The following is a 26,986-nucleotide window of genomic DNA, read 5'->3' on the forward strand; positions in this document are numbered from 1 at the left end:
AAAAATAAAATAAAATATAAATAAAAAATAAAATAAAATAAAATAAATAAAAGAAAATGACTTTTCTTTTGAATTCACAATTTGGTTAACTCTTTGGCAGAAAAGGCCTAGCTTTCAGCCTGTATCAACTTTTGACATGCCTACCTAAGTTTAATCACTTCTAGCTTTTGATTTAGAGTCAGAGACATGTGCCTCTTTTTACTTGAATACTTGAAAGTCATTGTAGGTTTATTAACTGGCCAAATTTCCCTAGTGTCTTATGGAATAGAGAGGCCTGGGGGTGAGGGGGAAGAGAGAGGGAAGGGCGGGAGGGGGAGAAGAAGGAGTGGGGAGAGAGGAGAGGGGAGAGAGACTGGGAAACAGTGGATCCATGGAGCAGTTAGAACACACATGACATTTATTGAGTAAGTTCACTGTCTTATATGGATGATAAGTTCACTGTCTTACATGGTGCCCCTAAACAATCTCAACAGTAACATCAAAGATCACTGATCACAGATCACCAAAACAGACATCATAATAATGAAAAAGTTTGAAATATTGTGAGAATTACCAAAACGTGACAGTGTATTAGTGCATTTTCATGCTGCTGACAAAGACATGCCTGAGCCTGGGTAATTTATAAAGAAAAAGAGGTTTAATGGACTCACAGCTCCATGTTGCTGGGGAGGCCTCACAATCATGGTGGAAGGAGAAAGGCATATCTTACATGGTAGCAGGCAACAGAGAATGAGAGCCAAGCAAAAGGGGAAACCCCTTATAAAACCATCAGATCTCATGAGCCTTATTCACTACCACGGGAACAGTATGGGGGAAACCACCCCCATGATTCAATTATTTCCCACCAAGTCCCTCCCACAACACACGAGATTATTGGAGCTACAACTCAAGATGATATTTGGGTGGGGACAGAGTTAAATCATATCACAGAGCCACAGTGAGTATATGCTATTGGGAAAATGGTGCCAAAGGACTTGCTTGACTCAGGGTTGCCACAAACCTTCAATTTGTAAAAAATGTAGTATCTGCGAAGTATAATAAAGCAAAGCACAATAAATGAGGTATGCCTGTATTAATAATTAACTGGATTATAATAGTCATGTACTTACAAAATTTGTGCCTATATGCATATAATCTTACTAGCAGGCAGATTTGCTTATCAACAATAAAACAATGGCAATTGGTTTTATTAATAACCTTCCATTATTTTTCCTTATTTGTAAATTCTTAGTGGACAGCCACTTTAAACGGTTTAATTGGATTTTTCTGTTTTGATTCTTTGTTTTGATAATTACATAAGAATTACATATTGTTATATAATTATATATTACACTGTACATTATAACTATATAATACTATTATATAACAATTATGTTATATATACACATATAGCCATAACATATATGTAATATATATAATTATGTAACATAATATATAATTACATAATCATATTTATGGAACTATTCTTTTTCATTTTCTAGTTAGAACAACACATGCTACAGAACCACTAGTTTTCCAGATAGCTCTTACAATTTTATGCTAGTTTTTAATTTAATAATATTACCTATCTGCATTTCTCAGCCTATCATGTAACTACTGGAGGAGCAAGTAAACTGCTCGTTGTTTAGTATGAACCACTGCATTATTTCACATTAACACAGTTATCCAGGATAATCAAAGTAGAAAAAGTATACTTACTCAGTTATAAATTCAGGGTTTGTAAAGCTGAGGTTGGTTAAATGACCTTCAAGTTTAGAAGACTCATGCATATTTAAGGCTGGAGTGGTCTTAGTGGCAAGTACAGCTCTTTTTTCATCTTTCTCAAGTGCTTTTCTCTTCCCACCATTTTGGAAATATTCTCTGCATACACTACAAGTAAAAATAAGGCTGTATTTTAACATACTGTGTATGACTATAAAATAAGACAGAAAAAATTGGCTTTTATTAATTAAGATGGGAAACTTTCAAATTTAAGATTTCTGCTTTGAAAATGTCAAACTGAGATAAGTTTGAGCACCTTGTAGCACTTTCAAAATTTTAAAAATTACTATACAATAAAGAATGATCACAAATTATGTTTAGTAAATAAAAAATATGTTTTTTCAGGATTACAGATGTGCCTGTACATGTTTCACTGAACTTCTCTCTTGACTAAAACTTCCTCCAGCAAAGCTTACATAAGTCTACCATGCAGTGACAACATCCAGAAGGAATAGTAGTCACAGTTAATTTTGAGCTGGCTTTGCTAGTAGTAGACAGATAACCCAACAGCTGTTCTTGAGGTCCCTCTTGGTTTATGATAACAAAGTCAGGATGAGTGTGTGTGTGTGTGTGTGTGTGTATGTATGTGTATATATCTGTATATATATTTGTGTGTATATATAGAGAGAGAGCTCATTTTTCTTCTTCTTTGTACTTAATTCACTACATATAGCTCGCACTTTACACAAAGCTACTTTATCATTCTCCACAGACATTGTTTGGTGAAGTTCCAAAAATACATGGCAAGAGAAGAATTGAAGAGCAAAGAATTCACGCAAAACTGGTTTCAGCAAGTGCAACTATGGTCCAAGGGAACTATGCCCATTTCTCCTTCACGCTTACAGGAACCCATTAGTTCAACTTCAGTTTTTCTTAGTTCCTATTATGTAAGACTTCTTTAACTTATACTATGTAGATTTAGTTTTAACTCTATATGCAGAAGTTGAAACTTATTCAGCATGAATTAAACATTTATTAAGTACGTATCATGTGTAGAGGTGCATGATGGCCAAATTGCAGAAGGCATAATTCTTAACCTCAAGAAGCTACCTCAGTAAAGGACACAAATAATTATTATATATAACAATAAAAAACATGATTGATAGAGATAAACAGATAAAGATAGTTATTTCTATAAATGAAGTACCTAACCCAATCTAAAATCAGCAATATAAATTGATTTTAGAAAGGTAAGTAGGAATAAGCCAGGAAAGTAAAGTAGAGTGGAAACTGTCTAGGCAGAAAGGACAGCATAAGCAAAGACATGAAAGAGAAAAGCAGAATGAATCTTTAGAGATGTACCTTAGTTCAAGGTACATGAAGTTTAAAGTACTAGGCAGATGAGTGGACCTATTCTCAAAAGAAAAAACCCTGAGCCTAGTGGACATATAGAGAGGAAGGAGAGTCAAGGTGTGCAAGCTTCAAATCATGCAAGATCCATAGGTCAGTTTTAAAATGCGGTCTTTACAAATCTAATCTAATGACAGAGAGCAGTTTAGAGGCTGCCTGGGGTAGGGTGTGGGGATGAGTGCAAAGGGGTACAAGGGAGCTTTCTGGAGAAAAATGTTCTATATCTTGATAGTGGTGGTGGTTACATAAGTGTAGACAATTGTAAATACCCACTAACTGTACACTAGATGGATGCATTTTATTGTATATAAATTACACCTCAGTAAAGTTGATAAAAATGTAGACTTTATCAACTTGAAATTATACTAAAAAGCTTATGTTTCTATCAGGTAGAACCATATAAAACTGGTGATATTCAAAAGTTCTTGAGCTACAAAAACTGCTCAAAAATTTTATGTGGTCTAACTTAACAGCTACTAAGGAATTTGGCAATAAAATACTTAAAGGGCTAAAATTCTAGGTTCTCATAGAATAATGACAACCATCTAAATTCCAATTATCTCCATATACCCTAAAAAAAAATACAGATCAATAAAGAGAGCAAATAAAAGCACTTACCGTTCATACCTATGGCATAACAAGGAAATAAAAAATAACACTTCATTTTACCTGTTATTGAAAAAATAAAAATCTGAGACTGAATTGGCTTTGGAGACCACTCAAAGTACAGAGTTAGATGAGGACTGCATGAAAAAGCGAAATGTATGAAAAGGTGGCCAAACAGAATCTTCCAGCAATCACCACCCAGACCTGCAAGAATATCAAACTGAGTAACTATTCACACAAAAAAGCACCTTCATAAGAACTAAATCAGTTAAGAGATCACAGTACCTGATTTTAGCCTAACAAGAAAAGATGCATTGAAGAGGATAGGAAGAACAGTCTCGAACTGTCTATACCATCCCTCTCCCAAGCCCAGGCAGCACACCCCAGAGAGATAAACTTTGTGCTTTGGGGAGGGAGAGTGAAATTGTGGGACTTTGCACTGGAACTCCACATTGCCCTGTCACAGTGGAACACAACACTGGGCAGAAATCTATTGGTGCCCACAGGGGGCATTTAGACCATCCTTGAACAGACAGACAGATATCTCCTGCCCTAGTGGGAGAAATCTGAGTCCTAGTCAGCTTCACTACTGGCTGAATAAAGTGGTCTTGGGCTCCCAATAAATGTCAGTGGCAGCCAGACCACAGCAACTGTAGTCTTTGGGTAAGCCCCAGTGCTGTGCTGGTCTCAGCAGAGGCTGTGGGCCCAGGGTACTACAACCAAGTGTGACACCAGCTGTGGTGGTCATGGGAATGCCTGCATCACCCCTCCCCCAATTCTAGGCAGTGCAGTGTAGAGACTTCTTCCACTTGGGGGAAGGAGAGGAAGGGTACAGGAGACTTTGCCTTGCAACCCAGACACCAGCCCAGCCACAGTAAAACAAAGCACCAGTCAGAATCCTAAGGCCCCCGATTCCAGGCTCTTGTTCCCACATGGCACTTCTAGACCCACCCTGGGACAGAAGGGAATCCTCTGCCCTGGGGGGATGGACCCAAGTCCCCGCAGGATTAATCACCTGCTGACTAAAGTGGCCTTGGGCCTTCAGTAAACATCAATGGCAGTTCAAAAATGACCCAGCATGAGGCCAGCTGTGGTGGCCACACGATTTTCTGTGTCACCTCTTCCCCAACTCCGGCCAGCCCAGCATAAAGAGACACTCATTCCACTTGGAGGAAGAAGAGGGATTTTGCCTGGGAACCCAGCAACCTCTCTCTTATCTTTAAGTTCATTAGGACTGGGAATTCAGGAATGTGCAGAAGGTGCAGCATACCTGGGCTTAGAGTGCCCTCTAGGGCTGAAATGGTTACAGTGACCACAGGCTTAGATATTACTTTAACTATGAAAGCTTAGAAGGCCCTCTGAAAAATGATGGATACTAACAAGTCCAGACTACAAAGACTGGAAGAAGTATCTAACTCTTCTATGCCCAGACACTGAAAAACATCCACAAGCATCAAGAACAGTCAAAAGAAGATGACCTCACCAAAGAGACTAAATGAGGCACCAGTGACCAATCCTGGAGTAGTACAGATATATGACTTCTCAGGGAATTCCAAACAGCTTTTTGAGGAATCTCAACAAATTTCAAAAAAACAGAGAAGGAATTCATAAATCTTTCAGGGAAATTTAACAAAGAGATTAATATAATTTAAAGAATCCCACAGAAATCCTGAAGCTGAAATATTCAATTAATGAACAAAAATATGTATTACTATGTAAACAGAATGGATCAAGCAGAAGAAAGAATTAGCTCAAAGATAGGCTATTTCAAAATACAGACTCAGGGGAGAAAAAGAAAAAAAGGAGTGAAAAAGAATGAAGTATGCTTAAAAGTCTGGAAAATAGCCTCAAAAGGGCAAATCTAAGAGTTATTGGCCTTAAAGGGGAAATACAGAAAGAGATTGGGGTAGAAAGTTTATTGAAAGAAATAATGAGTTTTCCAAACCTAGAGAGGATACAAATATGCAGTTATAACATCAAAGAACACCAAGCACATTCAACCCAAATAAGACTACCTTCAAGGCATAAAATCAAACTCTTACAGGTTAAGGACAAAAAAAGGATCCTAAAAGCAGTAAGAGAAAAGAAACAGGTAACAAATGAAGGAGCTCCAATACATCTGGCAGCACACTTCTCAGTAGAATTCTTACAGGCCAAGAGGGAATGAGATGACATATTCAATGAATATGAAGGAAAAAAAAAAAAAGGAAACAACTTTCAACTGAGAATACTATACCCAGCAAAGCTATTCTTCAAACACAAACGAGAAATATGTAGACAAACAAAAGATGAAGGACTTCATACCAGACCTACCTTACCAGAAATGCTAAGGAGAATTTTTCAACTTGAAAGAAAAGGATGCTAACACACAATAAGAAATCATCTGAAAGTATAATATAAAACTCACTGGTAAAGGTACATACGTAGTTAAATTCAGAATACTCAATACTGTAATTGTAGTGCATAAACCATTCATATATTCAGAGGAAAAAACCCAATAGGATAAATTTATTATATCTGTACATATATATATATATATACACACACATATAAATAGATATCTAAAAAGAGATTTATAATAAGGAATTGGCTCCTGTGATTATGCAGACCGAAATGTCCCACAATCTGCTATGTCTAAGCTGTAAAACCAGGAAAGCTCATGGTATAGTTCCAATCCAAGTCCAAAGGCTTGAGAACTATTTTATAAGTTCTGGTCCAAGTCCAAAAAGGCTTCAGAACCATTTTATAAGTTGTAGTCCAAGTTCAAAGGCCTAAGAACCGAAGTGTCAATGGTGTAGGTCCCAGCTAGAAGGAAGGCCTCAAAAAAGGCCTACTCACTCACAATAGAGAGAGCAATCTGCTTTACTCAGTCTACAGATTCAAATGTCAATCTCATTTGGAAACATACTCACAGACACACCCAGAAATAATGTTCAGCCAAATATCTGTGTACCTTATGAATCAGCAAAGTTGTGAATAATATTCCATAGTACCTAAAATCAATATAGGCAACACAATATTGACAGAGAAAAACAAACTGAAGGACTAACACTACCAACTTCAAGACTTACTATAAAGCTACAGTAATCACGACAATGTGGCAATGGTGAAAGAAAAGACAAATACATCAATGGAACAGAATTAGAGAGTGTAAATATAGACCCACAAAACTATAGTCAACTGATCTTTGAAAAAGGAGCAAAGGCAATACAATGGAGAAAAAATTTTTTCAACAAGTCATGCTAGAACTAGACATCCACATGCAAAAAAGAAAAAAAGTAAATCTAGACATAGACCTTATACATTTCACAAAAATTATCTTGAAATGCATCATAAATGCCAAATGCAAAACTATAAACTTTCTAAAAGGTAACACAGGAGAAAACCTAGATGGCATTGGGTATGGTGATGACTTTTTAGACATGACACCAAAGGCATGATCCATAAAAGAAAAAAATTGATAAGCTGAATGTCACTAAATTAAAACTTTTTGCTTTGTGAAAGACATTGTCAAGAGAATGAAAAGAGAAGCCACGGACACTGAGAAAATATTTGCAAATAATATATATCGGGGTCCCCAACCCTGAATACTGGTCTGTGGCCTGTTAGATTGGGCTGCACAGCAGGAGGTGAATGGCAGGTGAGTTAGTTAAGCTTCATCTGTATTTACAGCTGCTCCCCATCACTCACATTACTGCCTAAGCTCTGTATCCTGTCAGATCAGTGACAGCATTAGATTCTCATAGAAGCACGAACCCTTATTGTGAAATGTGCATGTGAGAGATCTAGGCTGCACACTCCTTAGGAGAATCTAAGGCCTGATGATCTGTCACGGCATCCCATAAAACCCCCAGATGGGAACGTCTAATTGCAGGAAAACAAGCTCAGGGCTCTCACTGATTCTACATTATGATGAGTTGTACAATTATTTCATTATATATTACAATGTAATAATAATAGAAATAAAGTGCACGATAAATGTAATGCGCTTGAATCACCCCAAAACCACCTGCCCCTATTCCAGTCGATGGAAAAATTGTCTTCCACAAAACCAGTCCCGAGTGCCAAAAAGGTTGAGGACTGCTGACATATACAATAAAGAACTGTCATCCAAAATACAGAAAGAACTCTTAAAACTCTGTAAGAAAGCAAATAAATTTAAACACCAGGCAAAAGACCTCAACAGACATCTCATCAAAGAAGATACACAGATTGGAAGCAACAAGAATGCTTTTCAAGTGCTGATGAGAATGCAAAATGTTACACTTTTTACAGCAGCTTTATTCATAATTGTCAAAACTTGGAAGCAACCAAGATGTCCTTCCATAGGTGGATGGATAAACTGTGATACATCTAGACAACAGAGTATTATTCAGCACTATAAAGAAATGAGCTATCAAGCCATAAAAGATACAGAAGAACCTTACATGCTAATTACTAAGTAAAAGAAGCCAATCAGAAAAAGCGACAAACTTTATGATTCCAACTATATGACATTCTGGAAAAGGCAATCTATGAGGTCAGTAAAAAAGTTGGTGGTTTCAGGCTGGGAGTGGTGGCTCACGCCTGTAATCCCAGCACTTTGGGAGGCCGAGGCAGGTGGATCATCTGAGGTTAGGAGTTTGAGACCAGCCTGACCAACATGGAGAAACCTGTGTCTACTAAAAATACAAAATTAGTCAGGCATGGTGGCACATGCTTGCAATCCCAGCTACTTGGGAGGCTGAGGCAGGAAAACTGTTCGAACCGGGAGGTGGAGGTTGCAGTAGGCAGAAGTTGCGGTGAGCTGAGATCGTGCCATTGCACTCCAGCCTGGGCAACAAGAGTAAAACTCCATCTCAAAAAAAAAAAAAAAAAGTTGGTGGTTGCGGAGGGGTGAAAAGGCCAGCACAAAGGATTTTTAGAGCAGTTAAACTATTCTGTATGACACTATCATGGAAGATACATGTCATTACACGTTTTTCAAAAACCACAGAATGTACAACATCAAGAATGAACCCTATGGTAAACTATGGACTTTGGGTGATAATGATCTAGCAATGTAAGTTTAAAAACTGTAACAAATATACCACTCTAGTGCTGGATGTTGACAAGGAGGCTATGCATGTTTGGGATGGAGTGGGTTGTATATGGTAACTTTCTCTACTTTCTGGTCAATTTTATTGTGGGTTTCTGGTCGATCATGTTGTAAACCCACTGCTCTAAAAAATAAAGTCTACTTAAAAGAGAAAAACAAATCAACCTTGGGATAAATATATCATGTATCTCCTGATGTATTACACTGAGAGAGGGACACAACATCATCTATGCAAAACACTTGCTAGAATGATACACTTAACTTATATCTAATCACAAATAAACTATACATATCCAAATTGAGAGGCAACCTATAAAATGCTGACTTTTAAAAAATGGCCGTATCAGCCAGGCACGGTGGCTCACACCTGTAATCCAAGGAGGCCGAGGCAGGCAGATCACCTGAGGTCAGGAGTTCAAGACCTATCTGACCAACATAGTAAAACCCCACCTCTTCTAAAATATAAAAATTAGCTGGGTGTGGTGGCGGGTGCCTGTAATCCCAGCTACTCGGGAAGCTGAGTCAGGAGAATTGCTTGAACCCAGGAGGCAAAGGCTGCAGTGAGCCAAGATTGCATCATTGCACTCCAACCTGGGCAACAACAGTGAATCTGTCTCCAAAAAAAAAAAAAAAAAGTCATATCATAAAAAGACAAAAAAGAAAAGAAAAAAATGAAGAATTTTTCTAGATTAAAGACCAAAAAGGTTTAACAACTAAGTGCAATGAGTTATCCCTGATGGGATCCTGGATTGAAAAAAAAAAAAATACAGGTATAAAGGACACTATTGTGAAAACCGGGGAAATCTGATTACAGATTACATTATTAGTTAGCATTATATTAATATTAAATTTCTGTAGTGTGATAGTTGTATTATGATTACAAAGAAGAATGTTCTTACATGATACACATCGAAGTATTCAGGAATAAAAGTCTGGTAATTTCTGTAACTGACTCTCAAAAGGTTCAGCAGAGAGCAATAGAGAAAAAGGACCCAGAGGAAAAAGGGGAACAAGATACAAAAGTAAGATTAAATAGAGTAACATTTTTTCAGAAGCTGAAGGAAAGTGTGAGTCAAGGATTTTATATCCATCCAAACTACATATTTTGTAACAATATTATACAAAACCAGTTTGTAAGATGGGTGAACTCAGAGAACATCATAATTCCAAGTTGCTTTTAAAGAATCTACTGGAAGATGAACTTCATCTATGAGATGATTAGGAAATGTTGGTGAAGAAGTAGGGAATAAAAAGCATTAAATCACTAAAAAAAAGGGGGGGAGTATTTTAAAATGCTAAAGGCATTCAATTTACCTCAATTCCGAGTAAAGATATAACTATTATAAATAGTTATGTACCACTTATCATAGCAGCCATCTTTACAAAGAAGAAATTCCATGAGATATATGGAGAAACAGACAAACACCAACAAGAGGGAACATTCGACTTTCAATCAAGAGAATGAAAAGGTTACAGAAGCCCTAAAAAACATAATAAAGTTTACCTTATTGCTAGAAGATAACTCTGCATTCAGAGAGAATAGCTTCTTTTTAACTACACATGGAATAGTCACAAAAATTACCATATATGTGTATTAAGTCATGAAGAAAACCACAGTAAAAACCATAATGAAAAAATAGACAAAATTATACAATTGCAATGCAATAAAACTAGAATTAACCAAAAACAAGAAATCCATTCTATCTGCTATTTTTTTAAAAAGTAAATAACTTGGGTCAGAGGGCGAATACTAATAAAATCAAAAAAATCTAAAAAAAATTAATGAAAGCACAAGTCAGAAGCTAACAAATGCAACTAAAATAGCAATCTGATGAAAACCAAGATGCTTTAATGTTTATATCAAAACAAAAAATAAAATTAAATGAAATAAACATTGAACTCAAAGGATTAGAAAAATAAAGCAAAGGAAAGGAACAAAAGAGTGCCAACAAATACACAAAAACTTGCACAACTTGAGCAACTTTTTTTCTAGAAAAATACACCAAATATATAGAATAGGAAAATTTCTTAAACTTGACTGTGTAGAAATAAAAAGTTTAAACAAAACAAAAATCCAAAGATGAAATAGTTATCAGAGTTAATCTTACCAAAAAGCACCAGTATAAGCCTTCAAAAACCAGATAACCCTTGTATTAATCATGTCTTTTACTTGATCTTTCATGTTTTGATATTTTGGGAGGGGAGTTGGAGGGTGTGCTCATACACCCAGAGAGAGACACTGCCCTCTCAGGACCAGCTAATTCCTTAAGGCGGTAAACTTACTTCAGAAAACATGTCTCATATGCAAGCCAACCACTACCTAACTTTTATACACAAGCCAATAATTCCCCACTATTAAATCAACTCAAGACCATAAACCAGACAACAATGGACAGCCCCTAGTCCCCAAAGCCTACTGAAATCACTCAATCTAGCCAATCCTAAACAGTTTACTCTGCCCTGCCTTGTCTTTTCCATAAAAGGTCAATAATGGCTCTGGTCTAGGCTTTCCTTTAGCTCCTGCTTCTGACTCCTCACAAAATCTGGTGCTTCCTTCGTAGCCCTGCATAGTGTGGTATGTCCCCTTCTCTCAGGAAATATAAGTAATAAATAATCATTTCAATGGCACTGATCACTCCATGTTTTCCCTCAGTCACCTCTATAAATTAAAATTCCACTGATGCATGTGAGACAACCCCAAAAGTACTTAAACTGTTTCAAACCATTGAAACAAAAACATTTTTCCAAATTCATTTTCAGGGAGCAAAATTACAATGATACTTATCTGATCTGATAAAGATTACAAAAATAAAGACCAATATCACTTATAAATATCAATAAAAACATGAAATTAAATTTTAGCAAACAGAATTAAACATGACTAAGTGATACGTATTTCAGGAATGCAAGGATGGTTCAACATAAGAAAATCCACTAATATAATTCACTATATTCATAAATCTAAGAAGAAAACACATTTATTCTTCTCCATAGATGTTGAAAGGTCATTCAACAAAATCCAACACCCATTCCTAATATAAACACTCAATAAAATACAAGTTGGTAAACACTTCCTTAATATTAGAAATACATGTGTGTGAGTGTGTGTGTGTGTGTGTGTGTGTGTGTGTGTATATATAAAAAGCCAAAAAGCCAGCAACTTAATGAGGATACACCACATACATTACTGCAAAATGAATAAAGCACAGCTATGTAATAGACAAGAGAAAAAGATTTAGTCAAATGAATGAGAGGAAGAAATAAAACTTTGTGTATTTATAGATGACATAACAGATATACCTTGACAACCCAAGAGAATCAATCATAAACTCATATAAACAGTAAGAAAATTCAATAAAATGGTAGGATGTAAAACACTAAAAAATGAAAATCATCCATATATATATACACACACACACAACAATAGCCTGTTAGAATATAGTCATGTGTTGCTTAACAATGGGGATATGTTCCAAGAAATGCATCATTAAGGTGACTTCATTATCGTGAAATCACCAGAGTATACTTAAACATAGATGGTATAGCTTACTACATGTCTACAGCATGTTACCATACTGAATACTGTAGGCCACTGTAACACAATGGTTAAGTATTTGTGTATCTAAACATAGAAAAGGTATAGTAAAATTATGATATTATAATCTTACGGAACTACCATTGTACATAGTACGTATATATTTCCACTGTTGATAGAGATGTCATTATGCAGTGCATAGCTGTATAACAGAAGGGAAGGGGACGTTTACAACAGCAATAAAAATGATAAAATACCTAGGAGTAAGCACAACAAGAAATGTGCATAACCACTATACAGAAAACCTTAAAACACTACTTTGCAAAAGTAGTCTGCTACTTTTGACTAAAGTAGACTAGAACAAAAGGAAAGCCATATCTTTTTTTTTTTTTTTTTTAAGACGGACTCTTGCTCTGTTGCCAAGCCGGAGTGCAGTGGTGCGATCTCGGCTCACTGCAACCTCCTCCACCTCCTGGGTTCAAGTGATTCTCCTGCCTCAGCCTCCCAAGTAGCTAGGACTACAGGCACACACCACCATGCCCAGCTAATTTTTGTATTTTTAGTAGAGACAGGGATTCACAATGTTGGCCAGGATGGTCTCAATCCCTTGACCTCGTAATCTGCCCACCTTGTCCTCCCAAAGTGCTGGGATTATAGGCATGACCCACCACGCCTGGTTGACATATCTTTTTAATGGATAGGATGATTCAACATTAATGAATACCTGTTGTTCCCAATTTATGAAAAATTAATGTAATCTCAATAAAAGTAATTTTTTAAAATGTAGTTGGACCAGTTGATCCTAAAGTACATGTGGAAAAAAGCAAAAGCAAGAAAAACCAAGAAATCCCTGAAAAAGAATAGTGTGGGGGGGGTTATGGGAAGAAGATGCTACAAAACAGCATTATAAGTCTTTATGATTAAAATGGTGGTATTAGGCATGGATCAATGATATATACAAGGGAATATGACAGAAAAGCTAAAACAGAACCAACTATGTGGGGAAACTTAGTACATTGTGTAAGTGTCATGTCAAATTACTGAAGAAAAGGTAAAGTTTTTAATAAATGTTGGGGAAATGGATAACTTTGGTAGAAAAAAATTAGATTAACACTTCACAAGAAATACCAAATTTGACTTTTAAACAGATCAGAGATCTAATGTAATAAAAGAGAAATCCCTTAAGTACTAGAAGAAAACATGAGTGAATAACAAATTATTATTTGAATTCCTATAGTCTGGTAATTAGGAAAGCTTTTCTAAGACAATCAAAATCTGGAAGCAATAAAACAAAAGACTGATATATCTAACTATATAAAAGCAAAAACTTTCTGTATGGCAAAAGATAGAGTCAAAGACAAAGGGCACATGTATCTATAAATGATATAAAGAGCTCTAAAAAATCAAGAAAAATTAGAAATCAAAAGTCAACACAGAAAACTATCAAAAACATGATCACATAATTCACAGAAAAAAAGGCAAATGATTCTTAAATATACAAAAAGGTACTTGACCTCATTCATAAGAGAAATGTAACATGAACTCAAGCTAGAGATGCCAATTCCAATCTATCAGACAAAAATTCAATAGCTGAGCCACATCCTATGCTGGTGAAGTTATAGAGAAATGGGTATTCTTATTTATTGATTTATTTATTTGCTGGTGAAACTGCAGAATGATATAACCTCTACACAGGGCAATTTGGCCAGCACATCTAATAAAATCACATATGCATTTAGTCTCCATTTCTGCAATTCCACACCTAGGAATCTACAAATATACAATGACAAAAATACAAAATGCACATACTCAAGGTTATTCATTACAGCAATATTTGTAACAGCAAAAGCTTGTAAACAAGTTATGAAAATGAGGAATATATCTATATACCTGCAATGGTTAATTTTAGGTATCAGTTGTCAAACATTATCTTGGGTGTTTCCTTGAGGGTGTTTTTGGACGATACTAACATTTACATTGTTAGAATGTAAATAAAGCACACTGCCTTTCCTTAATGTGAGAGGGCCTCATTCAACCAGTTGATGCCTGAATAGAACAAAAAAGCTGACTCTCTCGTGAATAATTAAAGAGAATTCCTCCTGCCTGACTGCCTTTGAACTGGGACACCAGCTTTTTCCCGCCTTCAGACTCAAAGTGAAACATCAGCTCTTCTTGGGTCTAGAGGCTGCTGGCCTTTAGACTGGAACTATACCTTCAGCTCTCATGGACTGCCACCTTGCCCACTCACCTTGCAGATCTTAGGACTTGTCAAACTCGATAATCATATGCATTAATTCTTTATAATAAATCTTACTATACACACTAACAGACACATCCTATTGTTTCCGTTTCTCTGAAGACTTCTGACCTCTACCAAATACAGTGATTCTCATATTGAGTGAAAAAGGTACAGAGTATATAACAGTATACAACACACTACCACCTACAGGGATAACAAAAGGTGGATATATGTACATATGCATATGTACATGGGTATGAATGTTTATTTTTGCAAAAACAAACACTGGTAGGATAAAAACGAAACAAATGAAAATGGTTACCCGTAGGAGGTGTTACCCGGTGTAATGCCTATATGACATAGTTGAATTCTGACCCTGCCCCAACTCTGCTTATCTTTAAGAAACAGGATACCTATAATAAAAAGTTCCCTTTGAAATTACGAGACCAGCTGAGACTGGTTAGAACCAAGATAGCTGACCTAATGAAAAGACCTCACGTTTCATTACAATCTCACTTCCATGCTAAATGAAATGGTACTCCCACCAGTTCCATGACTGTTGGCAAATGACCATAACAACTGGCAGAAGCCATAAAAGGACAAAAAGGACGGTGGTACTCCATTTCTAGAACGTTCATTGCCCATTTCTAGAAAAGACATGAATATTAATCCTCTTGCTTTTAACGTCCAATGCCTTCATTCGAAAACCCTGTATTTTAACCACCTAGCCTCTCACTAGTGGAGAAGTTGAATTGTGAGCCATGCTCCTGCTTCTCAATTCCATGGCTATCAAATAAAGCCTGCACTACTTAATACTCACTTTTGGTTTTGTGTACTGGTTTCGTGACAATGAACAGGGAAAGACCCCATCTTTTAGGGAACCAGCTTTGTTGGTAACAGAGGCAGGTGTATATGAAGAAAATAAAAAGGAGTCTTTTTTGAGTATACTTTTTTCTAAAGTTGACTTTTGAACCATATAAATGTTTTATATTCTCCAAAATTAAAGAAAGAACAAAAAACCCCAAAATTGAAAATAAAGTGAAATCAACTGTATAGCAAAATTGGTATTACAACCATACAGAAAAGAACTATTTCAAGCAATTTTTAAGCATATATTCTGATCCTTGGTGGGATATGTTTTAAAGACAAAAGAACTGCAAAGAAATCTTAAATTTCAGTTATTTTATTTTTAGATGATCAGTACTGCAATGTTTAAATCATTTTATGTAAATTGTAGGAAAAGCTAATGTATTAACTGTAATTCAGAACCAAGTCCTTCTGGGTAACAGAAGAGAAATAAAAAACAGAGAAGTTAAACAAAAATAAATATAAACATAAAACAAAGTTGTTAAGCAAAAATCTTGTATATTAAATTGGAGTGGAAAATATAAATTATGAAGTTGATCGAATATTTATATATAACACTATATATTATAACATATTATATATTTTTCTAATTCTCTTTACCAAAAAGATGCAGACTAAAGCACACCCTGTGCGCATCTAGTGCCCAGATGTTACTTTTCAAATGCCATTGCCCACTAAATGAAACTAGGACTCCTTGAAGAAACAGTTTGATTCCAGGTCTCAACGAGGAGAAGCAAAGACTCATCTTTGTACTAGAGAGCAAGAAAGTGCTCACAGGTGATGTAAAACACAGAAGCAAACATTAACTGGGCTCCTGCTGCCTAATATGAAGTTATTTGAGCACCCTACCCCCCCAAAAAAAGACTAACAATGAAAAATGGAATAAAAATCCAAGATGTTACTGTGACATTCCAAAAAAAAAACCAAAACCCACAACCCACTTATCCTAACTGTAATTGACTATTATACCAATTACTTTTGTGAAAACTGGTAATTAAACAGAATTACATATTTTTTTTATTCTGCTTTTCTGGATAACATGTAATCATCATTCACTGTTTATAAAGGAAAACTTTTATTAAAGAATGCCAGCTAATAAATGTCAAGAAAAAATACAATTTTAAAAATAATTATTTTGTAACCCCAAATGAAATATTATTTAACAAATGGAAGTAAAACTGTTTGTTGAAAGACTGTTAGGAAAGAGGATTGCTCCACAAGCCAAAATACCACTCTACATATTACTCGTTAATTGTAAAGGGATAAGTTTACAATGGAAAGACTGAGTAGATACCACCTTAACCAAATGACAACATTCAGTATCTCCAATGGCGGTACACCTCACAATAAAAATCTACTAATATGACACAAAATGATGTATAAAGCTTCATCTAATAGATATCTTTGCAAAAATATCTGACCTGAATCAATCCTTCAGACCCAACTTTCAGTTTACAGGAAATAAATGAGACTGAGGAAATAAATAATTGGTACCATGAGAAAACAATCAGATAAACCTGAATGCAGGACACAAAACTAGTTTGGAATTAGGATACAGATTATCAGAGCAGCTCACATGATAGAATTTAAAAAACAACATATTAAAAAGAAATCATGAGAGATGAGAATGCAAAGGGGTCTAAAGGAACTAAATAACAGACAAGTACAAGTCCTTCCAAAATGAGAAGGGATCACAGGAACTGGGGCATTTGCTGAAATGGTACCTGGGCTGCAGAGAATCAAGCCTTCTAGGGTAGAAATACTCTGATGGATTAAAGGGAAACAGCAGAGCTTTTAACAACTGCTTGGCTGTGTGACAGATTGAAATCTTTAAGAAATTCAAATGTAGAGATAATTCTTCCCATTCTCCTCCTGATTTCCTCCACAGGTCTATTTATGAGTATGTGAAGGCAGCAACAGCACTGGAGGCTGCAAGTGGGACTAAAAAGCAGAAAAAGATTAGGTTTATGTCCTGCAAGAGGGTTGCACCTGTAATATACACAGAATAGGATTCATTCACTATCAAAGCACTTGAAACCAGAAGTGAATTGAAACCATCTAAAGCGGTCATCCAGTTCCAATACAGCTCAACTCCTGATGGCATCAAAGTATTCAGTCTTTCATTCCAGCTTCCTGTCAGAGCAAAAAAAGCAAGCCTCTCTGGAGAAAAATGGTATTTATGCCAATCTCTTCTAAACACAATGCCAGTATAAAAAAAGAATTACCACACATAAAGCAGGAAAAAATGATCCATAAGCAAAAGAAAAAAATAGCCAAAAGAAACAGATCCACAGATAAGACATGTTAGAATAAGCAGACAAAAACTTTAAAATAACTATTATAAATTTATTTTTTTAAAATAGAGAAAAAGACAACCCAAATGGATAAAAACAGAGAACTTCAACAGAAAAATTAAATCCCTAAGGAGCCACAGAAAAACTAAGAAAAACGGTATCTTAAAAACATCTTTATTGGTAATTGGTAGATTAAAAAGCCAAGAAAGAAAAATCAGTAAATATATATAGAATATTGAACACTATTAACCAACTTGAACCAATAACTGCAAAATGCAGAATGTGGGTATTCTACAAATTAACTGACATTTGTCTAAAACCTCAATGTTATCAAAAAAACAAACAAAAAAACCCCCTAGAACCTAAAGAATTGTAACCACCAATGTATGAGACTTGATTGAATTTAGAAAAAAAAATATATATATATATATAAATTTTAAAATATATTTTGAAGACAGTGAGAAAAATCTGATCTTATGAACTAAATATTTTAGAAAATTAGACGATTACTGTTAACTGTCTTAATATGATGATGGCATTGTGGTTATGTAGAAAAATTTCCTAATTCTTAGTAGATGTATGCTAATAGATTTACAGATAAAATGTAATGTTATCTGCAATTTACTTTCAAATAGTTTAGGAAATAGTGTGTTTATAGTATATGTTTCTCTGTATTTAAAAGAGCTAAAAAGGGCAAATTCCTTTATTGAAGGTAAAGATATACCTGTATATTGCATTTTTTTTCCTGGCTTTTAATGCTTCATATTACATATAAAATTTTATTATTCTGTCCTTAGCAGGATGTCAGTAAGGCTTACCTGATATAACATATTCCCATAAGTTTTAAGTACAACAAGAAACAAACTTTTGTGCAACTCTTTTTAAAGCCCACTTTAGCTTTCAAACTGACATTGCTTTTACAATTACCAAAAAGAGAAAAAAACTGCATATAGCTCATAATTACATAAAACTCAAGTTTCAAAATGTAATATTGTTTCAAAGTCTTTTCCCCCAACCTAGTTTTATGTTCAAAGACATTACATAACTTCTCTTAGTATTACTTCTGATAGTAAAAAAAAAATAATAAATTTAACCATATCTTGCCACTGTTCTTTTTTTAACAGTATGACCTAAATTCCTAATGATTTTTTCAGCAGTTTACATAAAAAATGACCTCATGTGATAATATAACTATTGATAAAACACAAATCCAAGGAAAAAGGAAGAAGACTGAAGTTTGAGGCAGATTCACTGTTTAAGCAGAAGGTAAACGCAAATGTTCCTTTGAGAATACCACATATCAAAGTTCATTTAAGAGATATAGTTTGAGGGCCTGCCTGCTGTAATGTAATAGTAATTTAAAAGCACTACTGCTAAAATCCAACAATGATAATCTTAAACAGCAACAGTACTGATTTCCTGATTGGATTACACTGCCACTTTCAGTTATGGGGAACTATTTGGTTCAGTAGCACGCCTCATTTTGTGTTTCTTGAGGGAGAAAATGTATATTTTGTAGAACAGTCAGATTTATAACCATTTTCTCTCTAGAAATGCAAATAAAAACATTTAACCTCAATCATCCCATTTCCTATTATTCTGGCACCTTTCTTTCTTTTTTTGAGACGGAGTCTTGCTCTGTCGCCCCAGCTGGAGTGCAGTGGCCGGATCTCAGCTCACTGCAAGCTCCGCCTGCCCGGTTTACGCCATTCTCCTGCCTCAGCCTCCGGAGTAGCTGGGACTACAGGCGCCCGCCACCTCGCCCGGCTAGTTTTTTGTATTTTTAGTAGAGACGGGGTTTCGCCGTGTTAGCCAGGATGGTCTCGATCTCCTGACCTCGTGATCCGCCCGTCTCGGCCTCCCAAAGTGCTGGGATTACAGGCTTGAGCCACCATGCCCGGCCCTGGCACCTTTCTTTAGTTCCTTAACTCCATTATTCTTTGACTCCATAATCCACTGATGGTACCACTTTCTCACTACACCTTATATTTTCAATTCTCTTACATATCATCATAATCACTGAAATGTGTGCCCCATCACCTCCCTGGCTCCTCTCTGAGTCATTATACTTATTTGAGCATTAATCCTGGTACACCGTCCTGTCAACTCACTATCTCGTTCACCAACTGTTTAACTATAATTTCATGCCATGATTCTTGAAGTAGTTTTCTAACTGGGTTCCCTTACTGACACCCTTGCTCTTCTTATAGTCTATTCTTAACACAGAAATTAATTCTTAAGAATTCTTGACACCTTGCAGAAGGTTAATAAAATCCTATCACTTATTTTGTCAAAACAGCCAATGACGTCCCATGTCAGAGTAAAAGTCATTGTCTTTAAAATGGTTCACAAGACCCTACAAAATCTAGCTGCTCATTACTTTATTTTCTACCTCTCTTCCTCTGTCATTTTGCTCTGGCCACACTTTTCTCCTGGCTATTTCTGAAACATGCTAGCATGCCTCTACTTCAAGATCTTTAGACTTGGTAGGGCTGGCTTACTCTCTCATTTCCTTTATATCATTGGCACACATCACAACAGTGAAACCCTCTTCCCCTACCTTACTTAAAATTGTTTTAGTTTTCCTTGCTTTATTTTTCTCATGGCGCTCACCACTGTCTGCACTAGTATAAATTTAACCAACATATTGTTTCTGGCCACTCACCCCCACTAGCATGTAAGTTCTATGAGAGCAAGGATTTTGTGAGTTTTATTGTACTCCTAGTGCCTATAATATGACTGGTACAAAGTAGACAATTACTAAGTATTATTTATTAAATAAAATAACTAAGTTAAATACATATTTTTCTCTGAATTATTTGTTGAATGAATGCATTACTACAGTTTTAAAATGAGATGTAAAAATTTTTGAATAAAAATTGAAAGAAAATGTAAACCAGAAGTTATCATAAACTTACTGTCCATGAGAAAGACAATGCTTTATTTTTGGGAATTCACGTTTATTTAGTCTCTAGTTTTTGTTTTTGTTTTTTTTTTGGTCCAGGGTTACATTTGCAGGTTTGTTATATAGGTAAATTGCATGTCACAGGGGTTTGGTATATAGATTATTTCACCACCCAATAAGCATAGTACCCAATAAGTAGTTTTTCAGGGAATTCATGTTTAAGTTTAGTCAATATACTTATCCTTTCTTATAATTTTACCACACTGAGAGAACTAGTATCAGCATTATTTCATTTTCTGATATTTTTAACATTAGAATCTATATTATGAGAAAATAAACATTATCCAAAGTCAATATAAATGCTGGAATACCCTGAATCATACATCAGAAATTCAAGATACAAACATTTTAAGATGTTTTAAGACTTTATAGAACTTTTACTTGAATCTAAATATAATTATCTAAAGAAAGTTTTATACCATAACTTATTAAGGAGTCAAGCATTAAATCATTGTATTTAAACGTATTGTATGTATTAAATGCATTTAAAGCCATATTTTTCAGAAGTTAGAACAGATGTGCCAAAAACATTTTTATTTAAAAAGGTGAATGAAATAGACATAGGGAAAGTGAAGCAAAAGGGAGAAAAGTTGTTGTAAAAGACAGGATCTCTTTCATAGTATTTCTGGTATTCTATTTTGGTACTATGAATTATACACAGCATCACTTAGATTTAAGAGTTTCCGCCAGGTGCGGTGGCTTATGTCTGTAATGTCAGCACTTTGGGAGGCCCAGGCGGGCAGGTCACGAGGTCAGGAGTTTGAGACCAGCCTGGCCAAGATGGTGAAACCCCATCTCTACTAAAAATACAAAAGTTAGCCGGGCGCGGTGGTGGGCACCTATAATCCCAGCTACTCTGCAGGCTGTGGCAGAAGATTTGCTTGAACCCGGTAGGTGCAGGTTGCAGTGAGCCGAGATCATGCCACGCACTCCAGCCTGGGTGACAGAGTAAGACTCCGTCTCAAAAAAAAAAAAAAAAAGTTACAACAATACATTAGAAACCAAAAATGTTAATTCATAAAAGTACTTACCTGCAACACCATTCAATACGACCTTCACCCTCACAAGTTTTTGCCCAATGATTATCTGCCAAATTTTTCATTGCAACAGCATATTCACAAAGAGTTTCTTCATCCTCACAGTGTTCTCGCCAGATCTTATCAAAATCTCCCACTAAAAACAAACAGATAAAGGAATTAAGTTTACATGAAACATGTCAGACTCTTGAAATAAGTTTCAGCACAATCCGAAATTATTTAAAGATAAATATAAGCAAAATTATAAAGTAAAACTTCATAAAATCTTAAACATTTAAAATGTTTAAATAAATGTTTACATGTTTAAATATTGTATAAATAATACTTAAATAAAAATATATATTTACATAAAAATAAAAATGTTTAAATAAAACTTCCTTTATGTAAAGGGATGCATCATTTTAATTATTATTATTTAATAAATGAATGATTGATAACAGATTTGTGAAGCTGGAAAAATTGACAAAATATAAGCAGATATTCTGTATATGAGTTATCAGTTAATAATCCAAAGACATGCTGGTAAGAAACAATTACAGCTGAGTACTCAAGAATTAATTTTCCTGTCACTGTTGGGCAATATGACCTTGCAGGAGCTGAGTACGAACACGTAAACCTGCTTCTTGACTGTTATTTTCTTGTGTTTCTATTGACTGTTATCTTCTTGTATTTCTACATTTATTAAAAAGGGGTTGGTAGGTAAGATGACAATGTAAATTAAGCAATCAAGTAAATATTTCTATTTACACACTTGGACTTGCTCTAGGCATAACGTAGTTTAAAAATTTGTAATTCTAGGTCAAAAATGTCAAAAATTGCCTTGAAGGAAATTACTCTGGAAGCCTCTCCAAAGTTTGTAAGCCTTAAAAAATGTCCTATATAAAAACTATAAGCTGACTATATTATCCATTCAGCTACTACATTTTTTAAAATAAAATTAAATCAGTCATCACAATATGAAATTGGAAACATCACTGTGATGACTGATAAAGGTAGGAAAATGTTATCACTAAATAAAGGACGTTAATGCAAGTGTAATGGTAAAAGAGTAAACAAAATTTATCAGGGTAGTTTCATTCACTGTCCTTGGACATAGAAGTTAGGTTCTCATGCCCCATAATGAAATGTAGGCCATTATTTCGGGACAGAATAAACTTAAAACTATAAATAGAACAGCCAAATGTGGGAGATAATTATACTAAAATTCTTCCTCCACTTAAGATTATTGAATTCTTACACTGAAAGTTTTTTTTTTTAAACAGAAAAGGAATTAAAATAGTTCAAATGTAATAATAAATACTTAACTATTCAAATTTGAAAAACTTTCAATTAATCCCATTTACTGGGTATTTTAGGGTCTAGTCTAATAAGTACTGAGTTGAAAACCAAACTATTAGCCCTCTAATTTGATCAAGAAAGAAGAGTAAGGATACAAACAAACCCTTCACACATTGTTAAGATGGCTATACATCAGTCTGAGTCTTGGTCTGAATACTGATTTTAAACCTGAGAGAATTATTTTTGAGGGGGCTATGTACTCGTATACAAATACTTCCATTAATCACTAACATTTGGGTAGCGACTAGACTCTCAATTTGTTACATATCAGACTGGCAATAACTATTAACTTAAAAAAAGCAGGCGTAAGTTTTCTAAATTCTCAAATAAAAATTCCTCAGTTTTAGAAATGTTTAGGTATTCAAGTTCGATCATGTTAAATCGTAATAAATTATGATTTATTATAATATAATGGCCAATGTTCTTTTTTTAGCAGTTTGACCTGAATTCCTATTAATGTTATTTTCCAGCAGTTTCATTTGAAAATGACCTTATGTGATAAAATAACTATTAATAAAACACAAGTCCAAGGAAAAAGAAAGAAGGGTGAAGTTTGAGGCAGATTCACTGTTCAAGTAGAAGGTATACACAAATGCTCCTGTGAGAATACCACATACCAAAGTTTATTTAAGAAACAGTTTAAGGGTCTGCCTGCTGTATTGGAATATTAATCTAAACACACTACTGCTTTCCTCAGTTTTAGCGACATCTTTCAGATGTAGTTATTTATCAAGTCTCTAAATAGAACTTCAGAAAGTGAGGTGTCTGAAACAATATTTTAATTAATGACACTCATAAACCCATGATGGTTCATAACACTATTTCCGACTTTATCCACCAAATTTGAATCTAAATCATTCATTAAGGTATTGTATAATTTTAATTATACAATAATTATATTGGATCATTAAGTCTAGAAGGCTTTTTTTCGAACTTTTAAGTTTCACTGTCCTAAAGAATATACACATTATAAATAAATACATAAATGTATTACATGTGCTGTTAATAGGAGTCATTCAAACAAAAATTCTATGATAACATATACCTGGGAAAAGCTATGCTTAACACATACACATTTTCTTTTCCTTTCCACAAGACTTCTTGGAGTCTACAGAATGTACAACTTGGCTGGGTGCGGTGGCTCACACCTGTAATCCCAGCACTTTGGGAGGCCAAGGTGGGAAGATTACCTGAGGTCAGGAGTTTGACACCAGCCTGACAAACATGGTAAAACCCTGCCTCTACTAAAAAACACAAAATTAGCTGGGTGTGGTGGTGCATGCCTGTAATCCCAACTATTCGGGAGGCTGAGGCAGGAGAATTGCTTGAACCTGGGAGGCAGAGGTTGCAGTAAGCCGAGATCACACCATTGCACTCCAACCTGGGCGACAAGAGCTAAACTCTGTATCAAAAAAAAAAAAGTACAACTTAAGACAAAGAACTGGGTCCATGTAGTTTATTTGGGTGAGAATCCTAGGAAATATGAGTGAGGAAGTAGACAGAAAGATGGGAAGGAGAAAAAACTAATACAAGGATGCATTACTGAGTTTGCTGCTATTGGCAAACTGAAAAGCATACTGAATGTGTCCAGAATTGTGCACCTAAAGAATGGGAGGCCACGCCATTTACCTCTAAGTTCTTATCCCCTGTTAACTGAGAATTATTAACAATCTGCACTGCTAGTCTGCACTTAGCCACTGAATAAGGGGACAATCTCAGTGGGCTCCAGCAGTGTGGGAGAAAGGCAGAACACAAAAAGCAGCACTCATTTAAAGTGGGTCTATGTAAGGGCTGTTGACTCTGAGCTCAAAGTGTCTATCTACCATGGGTGAGGACAAAGGGTGTGCAATGTGAGGCAACAAAAGTGTTACAAATTCTTAAGAGTCCCTGCCATGTCACTATATACTTTGAAACTCAATTTACTCTATAATTATTCTACTAGCTAAAAGATGCAAAGAACTGAAAATATACAGAAACCTACTACCCTACAACTTTTTAGAAGACCTCGAGTTTTTCACACTCAACACAATTCTCTGAAATACCACTTTATGAAATTTTATGGCTATCTACCTAACTGAAGTTCTAAGGAAGAATTCAAACTTGGTAGGCTAATGCAACTCAGATGAACCACAGACAACTTCAATTTAATGTTTTCATTAACACTGAAGAGTCTGCAGACTCTCACAAAGTGTGTTGACACTGAAAACTGATGTGATTCATAAAGTGAAGTATACTTAAATATATAACTGACAGTAGATGATGCAATTGTATATACTTTTCCTTCTTTGAACAGATTTTCTTTAAAAAATACTCTATATTAAATGCTACAGAAAATAAATTAAAGTTAATGAGCAGGCATTGGTATCAAAAAAAAAAAGGGGAGAAGACATGTAAAGAAAATGTGGCAAATGCTATAAAAGAGATATGAACCTGATATGTTCCCTATATCCTATGTAAGGCATCCTGGACCCAAAACTTTTATTTCCTATTATTTATAAAACAAAAATGTTTCAAACTCTGACTACTGTGTACACATTTTGTTAAAGGTCTGGTGGTTACAAAACTGAACATAAAAAAAAGCTGGCCTTTAGTTATGAGAAAATTCCACTTCCCAAAATACCTCTGAAAGCTTAAGGTAATTTTAAAAATAAATGAAATTATTAAAACAGAATGAGATAAGCATTTTCATAATAGCCCATGTTTTGTTTTTATAGTATTTAAAATAATGGTATTTCAATTTTGAGCAAAGTTTTTCAAAGTAATCTATGATTCAGGTTCTAAAATCCAAAAAAATTAGGGTCCACCAGTGCCCAGTATACATATTTAAAACTCCTCTACCAACTCAAACTACATATGTAAATATTAAAAGTCAATTTTAAGGATTTGTTATCACTTGGTTATTAGGTCAACCAATAATTAAAAGATATACTATTTAAAAGGACAGTATTTGTTCATTATTAAAAGGTTAATCAGGAGCTAGAACTTCTTGAAGTTTGCATGAAAGGTCTAGTCAACATAGTATAAGAAACATTTAGGTTTTCATTCAAGTTCAATCAGAACTCTCAACGAATTAATAATTAGCCTTGTGATTTATTTTAATATAATGGCATCTGTGAATGACTCAAAATTGTTGTGATTAATAACCCATTTTCTTACCAATTTCTTATAAGCGTTCTAGAAAAAAATACATGTGTTTTAAAGTAAAAGTGAGAGAAAGAGAAAAAGACAGGTACAAGGGGAAAGGGAGGCGTGGAGAACAAAATCTGCAATGGAGTACATACATTTTACTTTGACTAACTACAGGGAATTCACAAATTATTTCTAGAAAGCACAATTTAAAAATACACATTCTACAGCTTAAATTGTCTTACAAAATTCTAGAAAACGGTCACATTAACATGACTTCTATTTATTGTTATCCCATAACATTTAAATTTTTTTAAACACCCATTTAAAAAAACAAATTCATAATTTTAAACATGAGTGATGCCAACTTAAAGTTGCCAAATCAAGTTCAATATAATCAATGAACCAAATTATTCTGAATCTTATATCAAGATAATACCATAACTACTGCATTGACTAAACTCACCTTCAAAAACATGTCACAAGTAAAAAATAAATTAAGAGCTACTAATAAAAAGACAGCGACAACTAGGAAAGAATAGCACATTCATTAATTTAAAAAGGGTTCCATTTTTAATAACTTTGTGATGAAGATATTATTACACTGCAACTGCCTTTGTAAAAAAAACAAGTAGAAGGAAATGAATTTAAAAGTGTTTTTGCTCTACATAACATCCAGAAGTGCAGCTCTAAAACAGTTTCAAACTCAAGTGAACCAATGGAATCCCTAAACTATTTATTTAGAGTTAATACTACTCTTTCTTTATGAATTAACCGCTCTCCTGCCATCT

General features: G+C 34.8%; 1 protein-coding gene across 1 annotated transcript in view; it reads right to left on the minus strand.

The window, feature by feature from the left end:
• Positions 1-26,986, minus strand: part of LOC105521669 (chromosome unknown open reading frame, human C7orf60) — a 124,615-nt gene that overhangs the window by 86,167 nt on the left and 11,462 nt on the right. Inside the window, exons 2-3 of the mRNA XM_011955941.1 lie at positions 21,726-21,867; positions 1,699-1,869 (exon numbers count right to left, since the gene is read on the minus strand). Coding sequence (XP_011811331.1) covers positions 1,699-1,869; positions 21,726-21,867 — 313 coding nt within the window. The remainder of the gene's footprint in view (positions 1-1,698; positions 1,870-21,725; positions 21,868-26,986) is intronic.

This window comes from Colobus angolensis, unplaced genomic scaffold (assembly GCF_000951035.1).
Source record: "Colobus angolensis palliatus isolate OR3802 unplaced genomic scaffold, Cang.pa_1.0 Scaffold403, whole genome shotgun sequence".
NCBI classification, from domain to species: Eukaryota; Metazoa; Chordata; class Mammalia; order Primates; family Cercopithecidae; genus Colobus; species Colobus angolensis.